General features: G+C 37.3%; 1 protein-coding gene across 1 annotated transcript in view; it reads left to right on the top strand.

Annotated features, from left to right (window-relative positions):
* Positions 1 to 19,052, top strand: part of LOC131273981 (calcineurin subunit B type 1) — a 159,654-nt gene that overhangs the window by 113,035 nt on the left and 27,567 nt on the right. Inside the window, exon 3 of the mRNA XM_071208879.1 lies at positions 6,441 to 6,480. Within this exon, the coding sequence (XP_071064980.1) occupies positions 6,441 to 6,480 (40 nt within the window). The remainder of the gene's footprint in view (positions 1 to 6,440; positions 6,481 to 19,052) is intronic.

Below are 19,052 nucleotides of genomic sequence, written 5' to 3'. Positions count from 1 at the left end.
GGGATATTGGCCTATAGTTTTCCTTTTTGTAATACCGTTGTCTGATTTTGGGTATCAGGGAAGCTCCAAAACTCCTTCTTTTACCAATGGCAAATCAAAATGAAGACTGAATGTGAGGAAAAACTGTATTGATTCTATTGACAAATCATTTTTAATTCTTCCATGTTTTGCTTTGATTCCACTTTTTTTTCCCCAATGGAAAACAAATCATGAAGATATTCTTGCTGCAGAAGTTCAAACAATACAGAATATAGAGTAAAAAGTAAAAATCTTCCTTGACATCCCTTCTCCAGAAGTGACTAGTTTCATAATGTTATAAATCATGTACTTTGTAAAAAAATTCATAAACTTTATTTTTAGAGAAGTTTTAGATGATAAAAAGTTACATCAGAAGTTATAGGGGATTCCCATATAACCTACCCACCCAAATACACATTTTCCCCTATTATTAACATCTTAAATTAGTGAGGTACATCTGTTAAAATCAATGAACCAAATTGAAGCATTGCTACTAATCGAGGTCTATAGCTTATGGTTTTTACTCTGTACTGTACAGTATTGTAGGCTTTGATGAGCATATAATGTCATATATCCATCATTGCAGTATCATACAGAACAGTTCCAGAATCCTAAAAATGGCCCTGTGTTCCACCTCTGGTAACCAGTATCTTTTTAGTCAATGTTATAAGTTCTTCTCTTAACACATGGTAGTAACTACAATATCAGTAAATCTACATTGGTCCATAGTTACCTTCCATCCCTTATATTTGTTCATTCCTCAGTCTTGAGGAGTTTGAGATGATGTCCACTCTGATTGCTTCAGATTAAGAGGGATCTTAGTATTATGGGGCAGATGGAAGGAACTGTTTTGCTTGCCTTTGTAGATGCTTCTTGTTTTTCAAATGGGACATGACCATTATCATCCTTTTGTCAGTTGCCTGGGCAAGTCTGAAGAACTGGAGAGTATGTATTGGTGATAGCTCTGCCAGGATTCAGGATTTAACTGGCGTATGAACAGTCCAAAGATTTAAGTCTCGGAGACATATATTTAATAGGTATAGTGATAATTATAGTTTCAAATAAAAGGGGTAGAAGAATCATGAGGGGTAGAAAATCATGAGAATTTATAAATGACTCTTTGTTATATTGGGCGAATAGATTATCATATATTCCCAAAATAGGGCCTGCCTAAGGTGTGTTGGTATTTTTTTTAGGTACTGGGACCTCTTATGTGGTATGCTAGTGCTCAACGACTGAGCCACATCGGCTCCCCTGAGTTGGCTTTTTCTTTTGTTTACTCATTGTCTTGTTTTTGTTCTTTTTAGGGGGCACTGGGGACCAAAACCCGAGACCTTACATGTGGAAAGCAGGCGCTTAACTGCTTGAGCCATGTCTGCTCCCGAGGAACACTTTTGTTTGAGGTTTTGTTTACTGCATAACCTCTGGAATGACCTCCCATTTCACTTTGAAATCTCTTAACCATAAAAACTATTTATTTATTTAATTCTCTCCCCTTTTGTTCAAGGTCTATTTCCACATGCATTGCTCATTGGCGCTTGGTAATAATCCCTTGATGCCAGGGAGGCTCATCCCCAGAAGTCATGTCCTACGTCAGTGGGAAAGTAGTGAGTTTATTTGCTGAGTTTGTCTTAGAGAGAGGACACATTTGAGTAACAAGATGGTTTTCAGGTGGTAACTCTTACTCTTAGACATTAATTACAATTAGGCTAAGTTTCATTTTTACTGGAATAAAGTTCCTAAGTATAGGCATTAAGATTGAGGGCTTGGCATATTGGCCATTTTTGTTTTGTTTTGTCTTGTTTTATCTATTGAGAAAACATAACTATGACAGCACAGATACATTTCTGTCCTGTAGAAGTATGCTTTAGGTGCATTTTCCTCCATATATCTTCTCAGTATTGACACCGAGTACTAGTCATGTACCTATTGATCCTGAAAGAACATTCTTAAAATTGTGTTCTTTACCACAGTCCTCAGCCACCCAGAGTTCTCTGAGTTACACTGTCATCTGTTTTATTCTCTGGCTTTCCTTCTAGCATCATGTATGGCCCAAACCTTCCCCTCCCTGCCCCATTCACACTCAGACTACATCACCATCAATTACACTCATTATCACTGCACCATCACCTCTGTGTATTGCCAAACAGTTACCATCAACTTTATTATACACTCTGTCTAGATCAAGTATCAGCTCATCAATCTCCACTCCCCTTCTGTCTCCTGATAATGTATTACCTCTGTAGGTCTGCTCCGTATTCTTAGTTCTTATCAGTGAGATTGTACAATATTTGTCCTTTAGTGACTGGCTTACTTCACTCAACATAAGGCCCTCAGGGTTCATCCATGTTGTCACATTTGTCAGTACTTCATTCCTTCTTGCAGCTGAATAGTATTTCATAGTATGTATATACCACATTTCATTTATTCATTCTTCTGTTGATGGACACTTGTGTTACTTCCATCTTTTGGCAATTATGAATAATTCTGCTGTGAACATTGATGTACCTATATCTGTTTGCATCCCTGCTTTCAGTTCTTCTGGGTATATATGCAGTAGTGGGATTGCTGGGTCAAAGTAATTTTTGCCCATCGAGTCACTTTCTTGACAAACTTCCTTTGAAGCACAAAAGTTTTTAACTTTGAGGAGGTCCCATTTATCTATTTTTTTCTTTCATTGCTCATGCTTTGGGTGTAAAGTTTATAAAACTGGGAAGTGGATGTGGCTCAAGTGTTTGAGTGTCTGCTTCTCACATGTGAAGTTCCACGTTAGTTCTGGTGCCTCCTAAAAATAAAAACCAAAACAGATGAAAAAACCAACTCAGGGGAGCCAGTGTGGCTCAGTGGTTGAGTGTTGACTTCCCGCATATGAGGTCCCAGGTTCAATCCCTGACCCTGTACCTCAAAAAAAAAGTTTATGAAACCATTTCCTACCACAAGATCTTGTACTTGTTTCCCTATGTCATCTTCTAGGAGTTTTATGATCCTGTTATTTTGGTCCTTGAGCCATCTTAAATTCTTAGTTTTTGTATAGAGATCCTCTTTCATTCTTTTGGATATGGTTATCTAGTTCTCCTGGAACCATTTGTTGAAGAGACTCTTCTGTCCCATTTGAGTAGGCTTGGTGGCCTTGTCAGAGATCAGTTGTTCATAGATTTCTACTCAAAAAATATTTTAAAAGAAAATAGTTTTGAATGCTTCGTATATCTTAGGGACAACAGTAGATGCAGTTATTGTATCTTATATTTGGCGTGTGGCTCTGCTTCTTAATAGCTCTGTGGGATTAAACACATTTCTCAATACTCCCTGCTTCTGTTTCCTCATCTATAAAATGAGCATAATAGTAGAAACTGACTTCATAAGGTTTTTGTGAGGAAGAAATTAATATATATCCAGCAGTTAGAACAGTTTCTGAAATATAGTAAGTGCAGTGCAAATTTTTGTCATTTTTATTAGAGTAGACATATACAAAATATATGGTAAGAATTAAGCGTAGAATCTAATAAACAGTACATCTTAAAGGCATCTAACGCAGATGAGGGACATAAGGGAAGCTTTTCCAGCAAATCTTAGAGTCATCCTTAATGCTTTCTCTTAACCCCATATACAGTCCATGAACAAATTCTATTAGTTCTACCTTCAAAATAATTCAGGATCATAACATTTTATGATCTCTACTGCTGTTATGTTAGTCTAAGTTAATACCATCTCATACCTGGATTATTGCAATAGCCTTCTAACTAGCTGTTCTTTCCCACAAAGCAGCCAGAATGATCCTTTCACAATATGAATCAAATTATGTCATTACGTTTAAGGCCAAACATGAACTGGCTCCTGGTTATTTCTCTCACTCATGCTGTTAGAGTAAGATCCAGTAGAGGCAGGAATGGGCCCAAGAAAGGTGCCATAGAAGCAGGCAGCAAAGCATACATATTCTTGGAGGCATTACTGTGCGTGATGGATTAGGGGAACTGCTCCAAGTGGTTTATAGTTTTGGGGGATACTGAGTAGAGATGATGGTGCTGCTTGGGGATGTGGGGTATGTTTGACAACCAAGATGGAAGTTCTCTTAAAGGGCTTTGCCTTGGCTTCTAAGGAATTTTGATATTTATTCTGAAGACAGTGGAGAGCTGTTGAAGAATCTTATCAGGGATGTGATGTGGTTAGTTTGACAGGTTGAGGTTGATAGAACTTTTGGATGTATGCATCCTAACTTTAGGGCAGATATAGGGTGTTAATGTTAGTGGAAAAGCCCCCTTGCCTGACTCGTCCTTGAACCTTATGGACACTGGTTGGCAAGGAGTGATAAAAACAGGGTATAAAGAATTGATAACTGGGGAAACGGACTTTGGCCCAGTGGTTAGGGCGTCCATCTACCATATGGGAGGTCCGCGGTTCAAACCCCGGACCTCCTTGACCCGTGTGGAGCTGGCCATGCGCAGTGCTGATGCGCGCAAGAAGTGCCGTGCCACGCAAGGGTGTCCCCCGCGTGGGGGAGCCCCACGCGCAAGGAGTGCGCCCGTGAGGAAAGCCGCCCAGCGTGAAAAGAAAGAGCAGCCTGCCCAGGAATGGCGCTGCCCACACTTCCCGTGCCGCTGACGACAACAGAAGCAGATCAAAGAAACAAGACGCAGCAAATAGACACCAAGAACAGACAACCAGGGGAGGGGGGGGAAATTAAATAAATAAATAAATCTTTAAAAAAAAAAAAAAAAAGAATTGATAACACTGTAAGGTCAGTGGGCTGGAGTAGCAGGGACCTGGTTTCAAAATCCTGCCTAAAAACAACCACAAAACTTTTGTTCCCAATTAAAAAACATTTACAATCTTATTCTCTTTTTCCCTTTTAAAAATTCATGGTTCAGCCTGAAGTTTCATAAAATAGCAGTATACTCTTTGAAAACCTTGCGATAAACTTTAAGGTAGAGATGAATAAGACCTTTAAAAAACAGATATTTTCAAAATTGAGGCATGCAAGAATATCTGAGGCAGTAAAAGATGGGAATCATAAGAATCTTAACATTAGTTAAGTGGAGTGTAAAATAAGCAGAAATTCAACTCTGATCATTAATAAAGTCAAATGGAGTCAAACTTTTTATTAATGTTTGTTTCTTATATCCTCACGTGAATATATATTTGATATTTAAAGTGACGTAAAATCAAATTAACCAGCTCTGGAAAACTACATTCTTCTGCTATAACTTGCAAGGAAAGAACTACATTTTGGCAAAATAACAAGAATCAAGGATACTAATTTACTGATAGAACTTTTTTTAGACCTTAAGTTTATATAGGAGTAAAGATACTTTTAGGAGTTTAAAAACCATCCAGCCAAGCTAAAGTGTTCTTTCAGACTATTTCCAATAGTTCTTAGGATATTTAAGTATATTCAGATATTAATCCTATTGCACGCTTTTTGCTGTTTAATTCTAGGCAGGGCCAAGATTAGATAAATATAATATAGGATTCTTGGTATTCCAAAATTTGATGACTTAAAAAAAATTTTTTTTAACTATAAATTTTATAGACCCCTTTCAAGATCTTCCTGGGTTTACTTTCATGTGAGTCTGCTATACTTGGAGTTTTTGCTGATTTAGATTTAGAACTACTCCTGGTTCTATTACCTATCATATGGAATGATCTTCCACCAGATTTTTGAACTTCCAGGGCCAGTCCTCAGAGAAGTTAAAATTGGACCAGGTCTGTGGTTTTTCAGACTTTTCTTTAGAATATCTTTTTCCTTAAATAAATTTCACATGGAATCCTAATGTAGAAAACAAATACTTTATTTTTAAGTTAAAAGTTCAGATTAATTATATTAATATGGAACCTATTTGAGATAAGACTTTTCAGGAATAGAAATTTGAAATGGGATTCAGGTTGGCTGATTGTCTTATTGGACTCATCTTTCCATTTATATTTTTCTTATTTTAATTGCACAGCACATAGAAAATTTTGTTTCATGCAGGTATAAATGGTAATGGGTTTTTAAATTGTTTTTCTTAACTCACTTTACAGTCTCAGAAAACTCTTCAGTTAAATGAACTCTACTGAATTCTATTCCAAAATGAGTTTGCCCAGTAAGATCAGTTAGAGCAGTGACAGTTTGCAGGGTGTTAAAATTTTGTAAATTACACTGTTAGGGTATTTTAAAATATTTAAAATAATTTTTAATCGAATGTTTGGATAACATTTGCCTAGATTGCCCAGTCATAAGTGGCAGAGCCATAGCTCAGGCCTCTTTGATTTGTAAGCTCTTTTTACCATAATGCATAACTTCTTTGTTTTAATCAATTTTTAAAAATATGTAATTCATAGATCTAGACCTTTAGTTTGTGGCAAACTTCTCTATGTTTTGTGATCTTTAATGTTTTAAATGCGTGCCAGTTTTGTTACTAATTATTTTTATTTTTTTTCCTCAGGGAAATGAGGCAAGTTATCCGTTGGAAATGTGCTCACACTGTAAGTCAAATATTCTTGGTATCAAGAGTTTCTCTTATTCACATACACATACACACATATGTATACATTTCATATATCTAAATAGGAAAGTTAAGCTTTATTTAAATAGGTTTTGAATTTGAGGGATTGTCTTTTTAAGTTACCAGAGAAGGAAATTTTTTTTTATTTTTAAGAACTTTTCTATTAATAGTCTTAGTGTCTGCACTATATTGTATGTATTTCCAGGCTGACTTAAAAGCACAAAGATCAAGTTGGTTCCTAGAAGCTCTCCTTTACTTGGTGTTTGGGGGATCTTGTAATACCACCATCTCAATGTATGCTTCCAAAGACTACTGGTGGGGAAGAGGGAAATGGAAGGATCCTTGGCTGAAAAGTGACATACTATTTAATCTCATATTTTAAAGACCAGAATTAGTCACACAGCCCACCAAACTGCAAGGGGATGGAAAGTCTCATGTTCCATGTGTCCAGGAAGAAACACAATACCCATTAAATCTGTTTTTTCATTTTGTTTGCTTTTTGAACAAGTGGAATTACATGTTTTTTAAATCCTGGGGAGGTAATGGTAATGATTGCTTATCTGTCTTCATCTAAATAAATGGCAAACTTCCAAAATGAAAGTCTCTTGTCTAAAACAATTTTCTAATGTTTAGAATGTTGTATTTTTTAAGAATGTTTGAAAAAATTCTTATATTTTAATTTATGTATGTAATAGAAGTTTAATATTTGAAAGACTGGCTGTTAATTTAGATTTATGGTTAATTTACTTGTATTTATATTGCCATAAGAAAAAAATAAAAGACAATTTTAGATTAGAGCCAATGGTCTTGACTCCCTGCAGCATCTGATGGTATCCCATTTATGGACTATTTTATTGAAAATGTGTTTATTTTAACATACCTTTAAAAAATACAGGATTGTAACTCCATACTTTCCTATACTAACGTAGTTTTATTCCAGTTAGTTTTTGAAGTTAGGAATTAAGTTTTTAAAAAAATCACTTTGATTATTATATAGAGTAACATATTTATTCTTCCTTTATTTTTTCAAAATTTAGTACTTAAAAATAAAAGGCAGTGGGGAGCGGATGTAGGTCAAGTGCGTTGGGCACCTGCTTCCCACGTGGGAGTTCCTGGGTTTGGTCTCTGGTGCCTCCTTAAAAGAACAAAAAACAAAAATCAGCAAGCAGATGAACGAAGAGGTCAGCCATTTTATATTTTTCAGGGGTGGCCAACATCATTCAGACTTCTTTCTGGTATACGAAAACTATAAAACTAGAAAGTACATTTCTCAGATTCCTTTTTCACAGATATACTCCTGTGAGGTTTTGTAGGTGAAAGTGAATTGTAGTGTCTTTTCCTGTTTTTATTGTTTCTGCTGGTAGGATTCTGGTTGTGATTTGGATTTTTCCCTGCAATGTTCTTGAGCCAGAAGATTTCAATTTCAGTATGCAGCTTCTGACTGTAGGACAGGCATTCTTTTCTTTGGTGGCATATTTCTGCAGTGTGACTTTGTGAGTTATTCCTAAAACTTGACCGAGAGTCTATTTTTTCAACCTTTTAATGATTTCTAATGCTGAAAAGCAGTCCCCTTCTGCTTCAAGCATCTAAAATTGATTTTTGTTTGCAGTTGCATTCTAAATAATACAGTAATTGGTATCAGAAGTGTTTGTAGGAAGTATACTCTCTGGGTAAACGGAAATCTGGATTGGTTATCTTAACTGGTTGGATTTGAAGGTAGTGATGATCCCATTATCATTAGGAAATGGAACATTGATAAATTCTGGCACATGGTGGTAAACAACTTACTACCTGTGATTGCATAAAATAAAATGTTTATTGAAGGCAAAACTTTGGAGGATCAAATGGCTATTATAAAAGATATTTATGGGGAGAATGAGAAATATCAGAGTGTGAATGGGCAGGTTATTTCTGTTTACTGAAGAGCCTAAAGATTGAAAATGACAAGTTTAGAAATTATTGATTCAAGGTATTGTCCGAGGTCCAGAGAACCTCTGTGAATGCCTTTGAAAAAATTATGTGAAATGGTGGTCGATGAATAATAGGAAAGAAAGATACCAGAATTGTAAAGGGGACCTTTGGTACATTTAAGATACCTTGAGGTCCTTGAACTCTCAGACTATACTTACCAGCAGAATCAGCCTTGTCTGCCTACCCCTGTTTGATGAACATAGTTCTGCTCTGCTTAGAGATTCTAAACACCTTGAAATGAGTGTCATTTCCCTTTTGTGTTCTTAAAGCCATTTCCCCAGTGCTCATTGTGTTTCAGCAGTTTCCTTTCTTTCCTCCAAACACATTGCTTTCATCCCATCATCACCTTTGCTGGCTTATGAGCTCTGGATGAATGCTCCTCTATCAGCTCCTCATTTGACTCACTTGGTTTATTTTCAACTCTCAATATAAATGCCACCTCCTTGGAGATGTCTTCTATCACTCCATACCTTTCTTCCCCTGCTACCTATCCTGGGTAGTACCTGTTTATTTTCTTTCTAGCAGTTATAATAAACTGAAATTACTTACTTAATTCTGTAACTACTAATTTTTAAACTTTAAAAAATATGTTGGTATTCTATGACCAGCATGCATAATGCTCACATCCCAGCCACTCTTTGAATTTTGTCATTTCCTTTCGGGCTTCCCTAGATTTCTTATATAATTAGGATGTTTGTTCTGTTTTAAAAATGAAGATAAAATGTAAGTTACTTCCAGAATATTTTCACAGTTGACCAAAAGCAAGGGTCCAATTATGACTTTATAAACCAGAGCTCAGTAAACTACTGCCCACAGATGGTTTTTGTTAATAAAATTTTATTGGAACACAATCATGCCAATTCATTTACATATTATCTGTGGCTACTTTTGCACTACATTGTCAGAGATGAGTAGCTAGAGCAGAGACCAAAAATATTTATCTGGCCTTATACAGAAAAAGTTTGTCAGATACACTGTTGTAGCCTTCTGGATTTGAAAACTCTTTAACTTCTGTCGTGGGGACAGAGCAAACCTATGTCTGAAATACAGACAAAACAGAATTCACAAACTGTTCTGGTGTTAGGTACATCTATAATTCTTGTCTCTGGCAGAGTCAATAAGTCACTTGCATAGTTTTCTCTGGAATGAAAGAATTTTGTTTAAAAAAATTGAGCCTTGCCACTTACGTTTTTTTGAGCACACGATACAATTACTCGTCCAGTTGTTAGTGGGCAAGAAAGAGGTGATGAAGTTTCTAATGAGCTATAGATGTCAGGCTGCTGGTAGAGTTGCAGTTGGTTGTTGCTGGAACAATTCTGATTAGGATGTAGTACCAAGGAAGATAATGTTTCTCAGTCAAGGGCAAAGCTGCCAAGGGAACAGTACATCCCAGGTTCTTATCTTCTGCTTTCCCTTTAAATCTGGGACTGAGAACCATTTATCTGGTTGAAAAAAAAAAAAAGTGTGCTAGGGCAGGAGGTAGATGGATGTTCCCTTCTGTACATCACGATGGCAGAAACCAATTTTTCTTTATGTGTGGGGAAGTATTTGAAATAGATTTCATACACTATTGAAGATGCTTCTTTCAGTTTTGTCCTCAGAACTTATAGAAAGTTTTCTTTCTTAAGACTTTATCTATCCTTTGATTAAACTATTAAGACAGAGCCTTGTCACTAAAGACCTATACTTTTTGTCAGTGATTGTTCAAGTAGCTATGAATCTATCTGAATTCTTTTATTATCCATTATTTAGTTTTTTTCTCCCCTGTGTTTCCTGCTTGGTTCATTAGAATATAATGTATGTTTATCATATTTTACACGTGATTTGGATGAATTTCACCAGAATGAACTTGTTCACATTAAAATCACTTTTTAGCCTGCCTGTACGCAGTAGTAAATTTTCTTTTGCTCTTTTACAAAACTTTATTATTGGAAGGGCTTAGTGTTATCTGTAAACTGCCAGCCACCTGTTAAAACCATTCCTTCAGATAGTTCACTAATCATATTTCCCTATTCCAGTCTATTCTTGTCATTCCTTTCTTCCCCTTCAGGACCCAGAGAAATTCTTGTTCTCTGAGAGGCCTGCTATAATTTTCTTCTGTTATTTTTTCAGCTCTTGAAGTAGTTACTGTTTTTTGTCTTTCTGGTATTTAAATTGAGCTGTTTTTTAAAAAAATGTTAATATATGCTGTAAGGTGCTGTCTTGGGTCCTGTAACAAACAGATGAGTAAGCACCCACAGAGTGCAGTTTAGCTACTGGGAAAAAGAAATGCATAAATTATTACAGTTTAAGTAAGCTGTTAGGAGAACTACAAAGACTGCAAGGAGGAAACATTACCTTTGGTTAAGGAATCCAGTGGATTAAAAATAAAACAACCCATAAAATGATTTGTGACAGTTGAGGAAATTTGAAATGACTGAAGAGTAATATTAAGGAATTATTAATTTTGTAGGCATAACGATGTTGCAGGTTTCTAAAAAGTCTTTGTATTTTAGAGATAGATAATATATATTAAAATAGTTTTAGTGAAATACTGGGCCTGGGATTTGCCTTAAAATAATTGGGGTTATTAGATAAAATAAGATTTCCCATGTCTTACTGGTTGAACCTAGATGATGGGTATTTAGAATTCCTTTTACTATTCTTTCAACCTTTGTATACATTTGAAAGTTTCCTTATAAAACTTAAAAAAAAAATGGAAAAAGTATCAAGGACAAATATCTAATCACAGTTAAGTCTGGCATCTGACAACAGCAAGCTTTAGTAAGAATATGGCTCTTTAAGCTAATTTTCATCAATTAAAGAATGGAGCATTGGTAGTAGAAGCACAGAGTACGATGCCTTACTTAAAGTACATGTTTAGTAAGTATCTGTTGACTAAGTAGTTCGAGCTCAGAAATGGACATTATAGACAGTTGGTGAATTTTTAAAGACTTCATTTGGGAAAACCAGTAGTTATCAGTCACCCCATATTTTTCATTAATAATACCAGCAAATAGTTATGACATTTTCCTTGTGCCAAACACTATTCTAAATACTTTATATACGTTAACCCTTTTAATCCTTACAAGATTCTCATGAGAGAGGTAGGATTATTTTTCCCATTGGACAGATGAAAAAACAGAGACAGAGAGACCATAAATAACATAGCAGGTAAGTAGCAGAGTGAGGATATGACTTCCTGCAGTCATGTTCCAGAGTCATAGTCTTAATCACAACATTATTACTCTCTCTTACAGTTTATAAGATTAATGTTATATTTGTCTACACACATGATTTTAGGCAAAACTGATTGCCCAAGATACAGTCTTTGGTTTTTTGGTCACTCGATTCATTGTTGGATTTTTATCAAGGGAAAGTTATAGTAGGCTATTGTGACTGTTTCTTTTCTGTTAGCTTGCCTGTCTGGACCAGGAAACATACATCATTGGGGTGATTTACTCAGAGTCAAGAACTTAGTTGTAACTTGGCATGATAACTTGCAGAAATGACTCCGTGCAGGATACTTCTTTAGGTAGTTTAAGCAGAGGCTTACATTGGGGGCACAACTCAAAGTATGAATGGAAAATCAGATTCAACTAATTTTTAGTGTTTCTCGATAAAACCAATAATTTTGAATTATTTTGATAAAATTTAATACAGGACCTGTTTTGTAGACTGAATGTAGGTAAAAGATTAAGTCTTTCTTCTGAAAGAGTTTTCCACTTTGTTTTGTTAGGTGACCCAAGTAGAACTTGGCAGACTGAAGAAATGTTTCCTTTTGCATAATGAACAATTCATAATAATCTTATGTAGCTATTTGTTGAAGATCATGCTAGCCATTAGGGCACTGCTCCAATATTGAATTCAAGCTGTTTTTGGTTTGATTATTTAGCAGTGACTTGAAAGTATTAAGGACATTACTTTGTTGATTAATTGATCTCTTAACCTCTGCCTTGAATCAGATTGTTTCACCAAGGCTTACATGTTCATATTCTTTACTAAGACTAGGGTTCTTCTTTGTTTCCAAAATAAAGAAAACATTTTCAGTGAAAATCAACGTTAGATAATTTAATTTCCTTCTTCATTTCAGCATTCCTTTATGTTTCCTTTCTTAAATGGCTTGGCTTAATTTACTCCCCTTTTTAAATGATTCCTTTATTCATCATCCCTGAAATGTTTGGAGGAATCCCTGGTAATGTCAGTGAAAATTCACTTTGAATGTGAGCAGATACTTTTTTGAAACATTTTATTCCCAAAATACTATTTATCATAAGAGAGAATTCCTCTCAGTAACTTTGAAATTGACTTGTATGTTTGTTGCTTTAGAGTAAAATCTTTTTTTTTTTTTAAAGATTTTCTTTTATATTTCTCTCCCTCCCCCCAGTTGTCTGCTCTCTGTATCCATTTGCTGCGTGTTCTTCTGTGTCCGCTTGCATTCTTGTCATCGGCACCAGGAATCTGTCTCTCTTTGTTGCGTCATTTTGCCGCTTCAGCTCTCCATGTGTGTGCGCCACTCCTGGGTGGGCTGTGCTTTTTTCACGCTGGGCAGCTCTCCTTACGGGGTGTGCTCCTTGTGCGTGGGGCTCCCGTATGCGGGGGTCATCTCCGCATGGCATGGCACTCCTTGCATGCATCAGCTCTGCACGCGAACACTCTATCCATTGAGCCAAATCCGCTTCCCTAGAGTAAAATTTTAATAAATGTTATCACTAATTCATGCTTCTTAAAGAATCTGTCTGGCATGATTTACCATTTCCTTGGTAACCTAGTGATTCTGAATTCTAATTTATTTCCTCTAGGCTATTGAAAATTATTTATACTCTGCCTACTTTCATTAGAGTGTTTGAGTTGCGTGCCAAAGAGAGGGATGAATGGTTTCCTAAAGTATAGTGCATGAAATTGAATACGTAGGCTCTGGGTTGTTAACATTTTTGCCATTGCTGTACTTTTTTTTTTTTTTTTAAACCCTGAATTTTTAAAAAGTCTTTAGATAGGTGTACTCTTAAGATAAGTGAAGTACTGTTTTCTTTATCCATATATTTTTTTGCTAAATTTTGGTATTGTGGCAGCACTTTACAAATTTGTAGTTTCATTGCTGAGGTCCGTGACATGTAGTGATTTGATTATCTGGCACAAATTTAAATAAATTTGTAGCTGGTATGTAGAAGTCAGTTACTTTAAGCTAGTGAAAAAGCCTAGCTAACTCTTGGTTTCTAGGGCTGTTGCCACAAATTACCACAAACGAGGTTAATTAAAGCAATAGAATCATATTTATTCTCATAGTTCTGAAGGCTAGAAGTCTGAAATCAAAGTGGCAATAGTGTTGTGCGCCCTCAGAAGGCTCTAGGGAAGAATCCTTCCTTGTCTTTTACTACCCTGTGGTGGTAGCCAGCCATTCTTGGCATTCTTTTGTTTGTAGCTTTAGCACTCCAGTTTCTGTCTTTGTCTTCTCGTGGCCATTTTCTCTGTGTTTGTGTGCCCTTTGTGTTTCTGCATCTCTCTTAGTTTATAAGGACATCAGTGATTGCATTTAGGGCCTCCTTAATCCAGAATGACTTTATCGTAACTAATTATATCTGCAAAAACCATATTTCCAAGTAAGGTCACATTTATGGGAGGTTAGGACTTCAGCATATCTTTTTAGGGGATAAAATTTAACCCACAATACTAATCATTTAGCAGAAGTATAAATCCTTGGATCTCTTTCACAACTGATAGTGCAAAACCTAAAGGATACGGAAAAATGTTCAAGAAAATAAGGACATGGGGGAACAAATACATAGAGTAACAGTGCCTGTCTAGAAGAAATTTCAGAAGTTGGTTTAGTTAAAATTGAGTCTCCAATTAAAAGAGCCTTCTATTGTGAAGAAGGATAGATGAATTGAAGATAGACTTTTTTTTAAAGATTTTTATTATTTTTTATTTTATTTATTTCTCTCCCCTTTCCCCCACCCCCAGTTGTCTGCTCTCTGTCCATTCGCTGTTCTTCTGTGACAGCTTCTATACTTATCAGCGGCACTGGGAATCTGTGTTTCTTTTGGTTGTGTCATCTTGTTGTGTCAGCTCTCCATGTGTAGCACCATTCTTGGGCAGGCTGCACTTTCTTTCTCGCTGGGTGGCTCTCCTTATGGGGCGCACTCCTTGTGTGTGGGGCTCCCCTACATGGGGGACACTCCTGCGTGGCAGGGCACTCCTCGTGCGTTATCAGCACTGTGCATGGGCCAGCTCCACACGGATCATGGAGGCCCTATCCATTGGGCCAAGTCCGCTTGCCTGAAGATAGACATTTAATATAAACTTTTTTTTTCATAATTTCAAAAATCCAAGAATAAAAAGAAAACCCTAAAAGCTTCTAAAGGTCTCCTAAAAAGAATAGAAATCTTCTGCCATCAGGTCAGCAGCAGTAGTAGATGTTAGAAAGCCAGTGAGCCGTGCATTCAAAGTTCTTAAGTTCCTAAATCCAAACTTCAGTACTGGCTCTAAATGAAACTCAAGGCTGAGAGCAAATTAAAGACATTCCCAGAATTTTCAGGTCTTTGAAAATTTGCCTTCCGTAAGTTCTTGAATAAATCCCTAACAAAATGAGAAAGTTGACAAAAGAAGATTAAATGGGATCCTAGGACACAGTTCCTAAGAGAGCAGTGAATATTCTGGGATCATTTAATGCAGTTGGCCCAGAAAGGGGTTGGTCTAATTGGAACCAAAAGCTAGAATTGTCTTAGTTTTGATGTGGTAGATCATTTCTTAAATCTAATAGCCTCAGTTTTGGTTATATCTTTTATGTAAGGTAGGAGGAAATCAGTGGTACATGTTCATATTTGTTTGACAAAGCTCAGTACCCATTCATGATAAATACTCTTAGCAAACTGAGTAGAAGGGGATTTTCTCACCCTGATAAAGGGTGCCTGTAAAAAAATACTATAGCTAACTTCATACTTGATGGTGAGATGCTGAATGCTTTCCACCTATGATCAGCAGCAAAGCAGGTTATTCACTCTGAATGTACTGGACATCCTAATCAGTACAGTAAGTCAAGAAAAGTAAAATGCATCCAACTGGAAAGGAAGGAGTAAAATTTTTCAGATACAGGGTTATATATGTAGCAAATCTTAAGTTACTGGAACTAGTAGGTGAATTTAGCAAGATTGTGGGATACAAGGACAATATTCAATAAATAATTGAAATTCTATATAATTGCCACGAAAAAACACCAATTACAGTAGAAAAAACATGTAATATTTATCTATAAATTTAACCAAATTATGTAAGCTCTGTACACTGAACGACAAAACATTACTGATAGAAATTTTAAAAGACCTAAATAAATGGAGAGCTGTAGCATCTTTGTAGATTGGGAAACTTAATATTATTAAAATACCATTTTAACTGGATTCATCTGTAGATTCAAGACAGTTCCAGTCAAAATCTCAGCTAATTTTTTGGTAAAAACTCCAAATTGGTTCTTAATTCCATATGGAAGAAACGCATATTAGAATAGTCCAGAGGAGTTTTGAAGAAGAACAAAGTAGGAAGACATCACTACCAGATTTTAAAGATTTATCATAAACTTCATAATCAAGATTCTGTGATGTTGGTGATATTGGCATATGGAAAGACAAAACAGTGGAATAATAGGGCCACGCTGATACCTGGATATTTGGTCAATTTTTTGGTTTTGTTTTGTTTGTTTTAAAAGGAGGTACAGGGGATTGAACCCGGGACCTCATGTATGGGAAGCAGGCACTCAGCCACTGAGCTACACCCACTCCCTTGATAATTAGTTTCTGATAAAGGTACTCTGGACAGGAGGGAAGCCAATTGATGTTACTTTTTTTTTATATAAAGATTTATTTATTTCTGTCCCCTTCCCCCCTTCCCCCCTTCCCTTCCCCTCTTTCCTCCTCCCCCCCCCCCCCCCCCATTGTCTGCTTTCTGTGTCCATTTGCTCTGTGTTCTTCTGTCAGGTGGCACTGGGAATCTGTGTCTCTCTTTTTTTTTTTTAAGGTTTATTTAATTATTTCTTTCCCCTTTTCCCCACCCACCCCTATTGTCTATGCTCTGTGTCTACTGCATCATCTTCTTTGTCCGCTTCTGGACACGGCACGGGAACCTGTGTTTCTTTCTGTTGCATCATCTTGTGTCAGCTCTCCATGTGGGCAGCACCATTCCTGGGCAGGCTGCGCTTTCTTTCGTGCTGGGTAGCTCTCCTTACGGGGTGCACTCCTTGCGCGGGGGGCTCACCTACGCGGGGGACACCCCTCCGCGGCACGGCATTCCTTGTGCACATCAGCACTACGCATGGGCCAGCTCCACACGGGTCAAGGAGGCCCAGGGTTTGAACCGTGGACCTCCCATTTGGTAGATGAACGCCCTAACCACTGGGCCAAGTCTGCTGCCTCTGTGTCTCATTTTGTTGCATCATCTTGCTGCCTCAGCTCTCTGTGTGTGCAGCGCCACTCCTGGGTGGGCTGTGTTTTTCATGCAGGGTGACTCTCCTTGCAGGGTGCACTCCTTGCGAGTGGATACCCCTACACAGGGGGCACCCTTGCATGGCACGGCACTCCTTGCATGTGGCAGCACTGCGCATGGGCCAGCTCACCACATGGGCCAGGAGGCCCTGGGTATTGAACCCTGGACCTCCTATATGGTAGGCAGTTGTGCTATCAGTTGAGCCACATCCACTTCCCTGTTGTTACTACTGTAATTGTTTTGGGATGCCACAAATTGCTCCAATGTAAGACAGCAAAATGTTCTGATTGTTCTCTGGACTGGCCGTTCCCCATTATCTCTCCCTCTCCTTGGACCTGTCTGTTCCTTGGAATACAACAGTCTTGAAATTAGGTCAATTAATAACCCTACGGTGGCCTATAAATGTTCAAGGAAGTGTCACACATTGTCTCACTTTAAATCAAAAGCTAGAAATGATTAGCTTCGTGAGGCATGTCAAAAGCCAAGCTAGGCCAAAAGCTGGGCCTCTTGGGCCAAACAGTTAGCCAAGTTGTGCCTATAAAGGAAAAGTTCTTTAAGGAAATTGAAAGTGCTACTCCAGTGAACACATTAATGATAAGAAAGCAAAACAGTCTCATTTCTGATATGCAGAAAGTTTTAGTGGTCTGGATAGATCAGACTAACCACAACATTCCCTATTGCCAAAGCCTAATTTTCAATTCTGTGAAGACAAAGAAAGGGGTAAGGAAGCTGCAGAAGAAATGTGTGAGGTTAGCAGAGGTTGGTTCATGAGGTTTAATGAAAGAAGCTGTTTTCATAACATCAAACGGCAAGGTCAAGCAGTAAGTATTGATATAGAAGCTGCATCAAGTTATCTAAGAAGATTAAGCTAAGATAATTGATGAAGGTGGCCACACCAAACAACAGATTTTCAATGTGGATGAAACAGCTTTCTACTGGAAGAAGATATCATCTGGACTTTCATAGCTAGAGTGGAGAAGTTAGTGCGTGGCATTAAAGCATCAAAGAACAGGCTGACTCTCTTGTTAGGGCTAACACAGCTGATGATTTTAATTTTTTTTTTCTATCTAGTCACATCATTGTCTTTTTGGTATGTCACTTTGCTGTGCAGGGGCCTGCGCCTCTCCATGCTGTGCAGGTCAGGCACACCTTTTTTCTTTTTTTCACCAGGAAGTCCCAGTGATTGAACCCAGGTCCTCTATATGGTAAATGGGAGCCCAATTGCTTGAGCCACAGCCACTTTCCTGATGATTTCAATTTGAAGCCAGTGCTGATTTACCATTCTTGAAGATCCTCAGGTCCTTAAGAATTACACTAAGTCTCCTTGGCCTGTGCTCTGTAAATGGAGCAACAAAGCCTGGATGATAGCCCATCTGTTTACAACATTGTTTACTGAATATTTTAAACCCGTTGTTGAGACATACTGGTCAGAAAAAATGATTTCTTTCAAAGTATTACTCTTCATTGACAATGCACCTGGTCACCCAAGATCTCTGATAGAAATGTACAATGAAATGTTGTTTTCATGCATGCTAACACAACGTTCATTCTGCAGCCCAAGGATCAAGGAATAATTTTGACTTTCTAGTGTTACTATTTAAGAAATACATTTTGTAAGGCTAAAGCTGCCATAGATAGTGATTCCTTGAATGAATCTGGGCAAAGTAAATTGAAAACTTTGTGGAAAGGATTCACCATTCTATATGCCATCAAGAACGTTTTTATGACTTGTGGGGAGGAGGTCAAAATATCTACATTAACAGGAATTTGGAAGAAGCTGAAGCCATCTCTCATGGGTGACTTTAAGGGGTTCAGGACTTCAGTGGAAGAAGTAACTGCAGATGTGGAAATATTTCAAGAGAACTAGAATTGGAAGTGGAGCCTGAAGATGTGACTGTGTTGCTGCAATCTCAAGATAAAACTCGAATGGGTAAGAAGTTGCTTGTTATGGATGAGCAAAGAAAATGGTTTCTTAAGATGGAATCTACTCCTGATGAAGATGCTGAGACCATTGTAGAACTGACAACAAAGGATTTAGATTATTACAAAAAATGTAGTAGATAAAGCAGCAGCAGTGTTGAGAGATTGATACCAATTTTGAAGAAGTTAGCTAAGGAAAGATAGGTAAAC

This window comes from Dasypus novemcinctus, chromosome 17 (genome assembly GCF_030445035.2).
Source record: "Dasypus novemcinctus isolate mDasNov1 chromosome 17, mDasNov1.1.hap2, whole genome shotgun sequence".
NCBI lineage: Eukaryota > Metazoa > Chordata > Mammalia > Cingulata > Dasypodidae > Dasypus > Dasypus novemcinctus.
The sequence above is the reverse complement of the archived record's forward strand: the minus strand, read 5'-3'. Positions and strand labels throughout refer to the sequence as shown.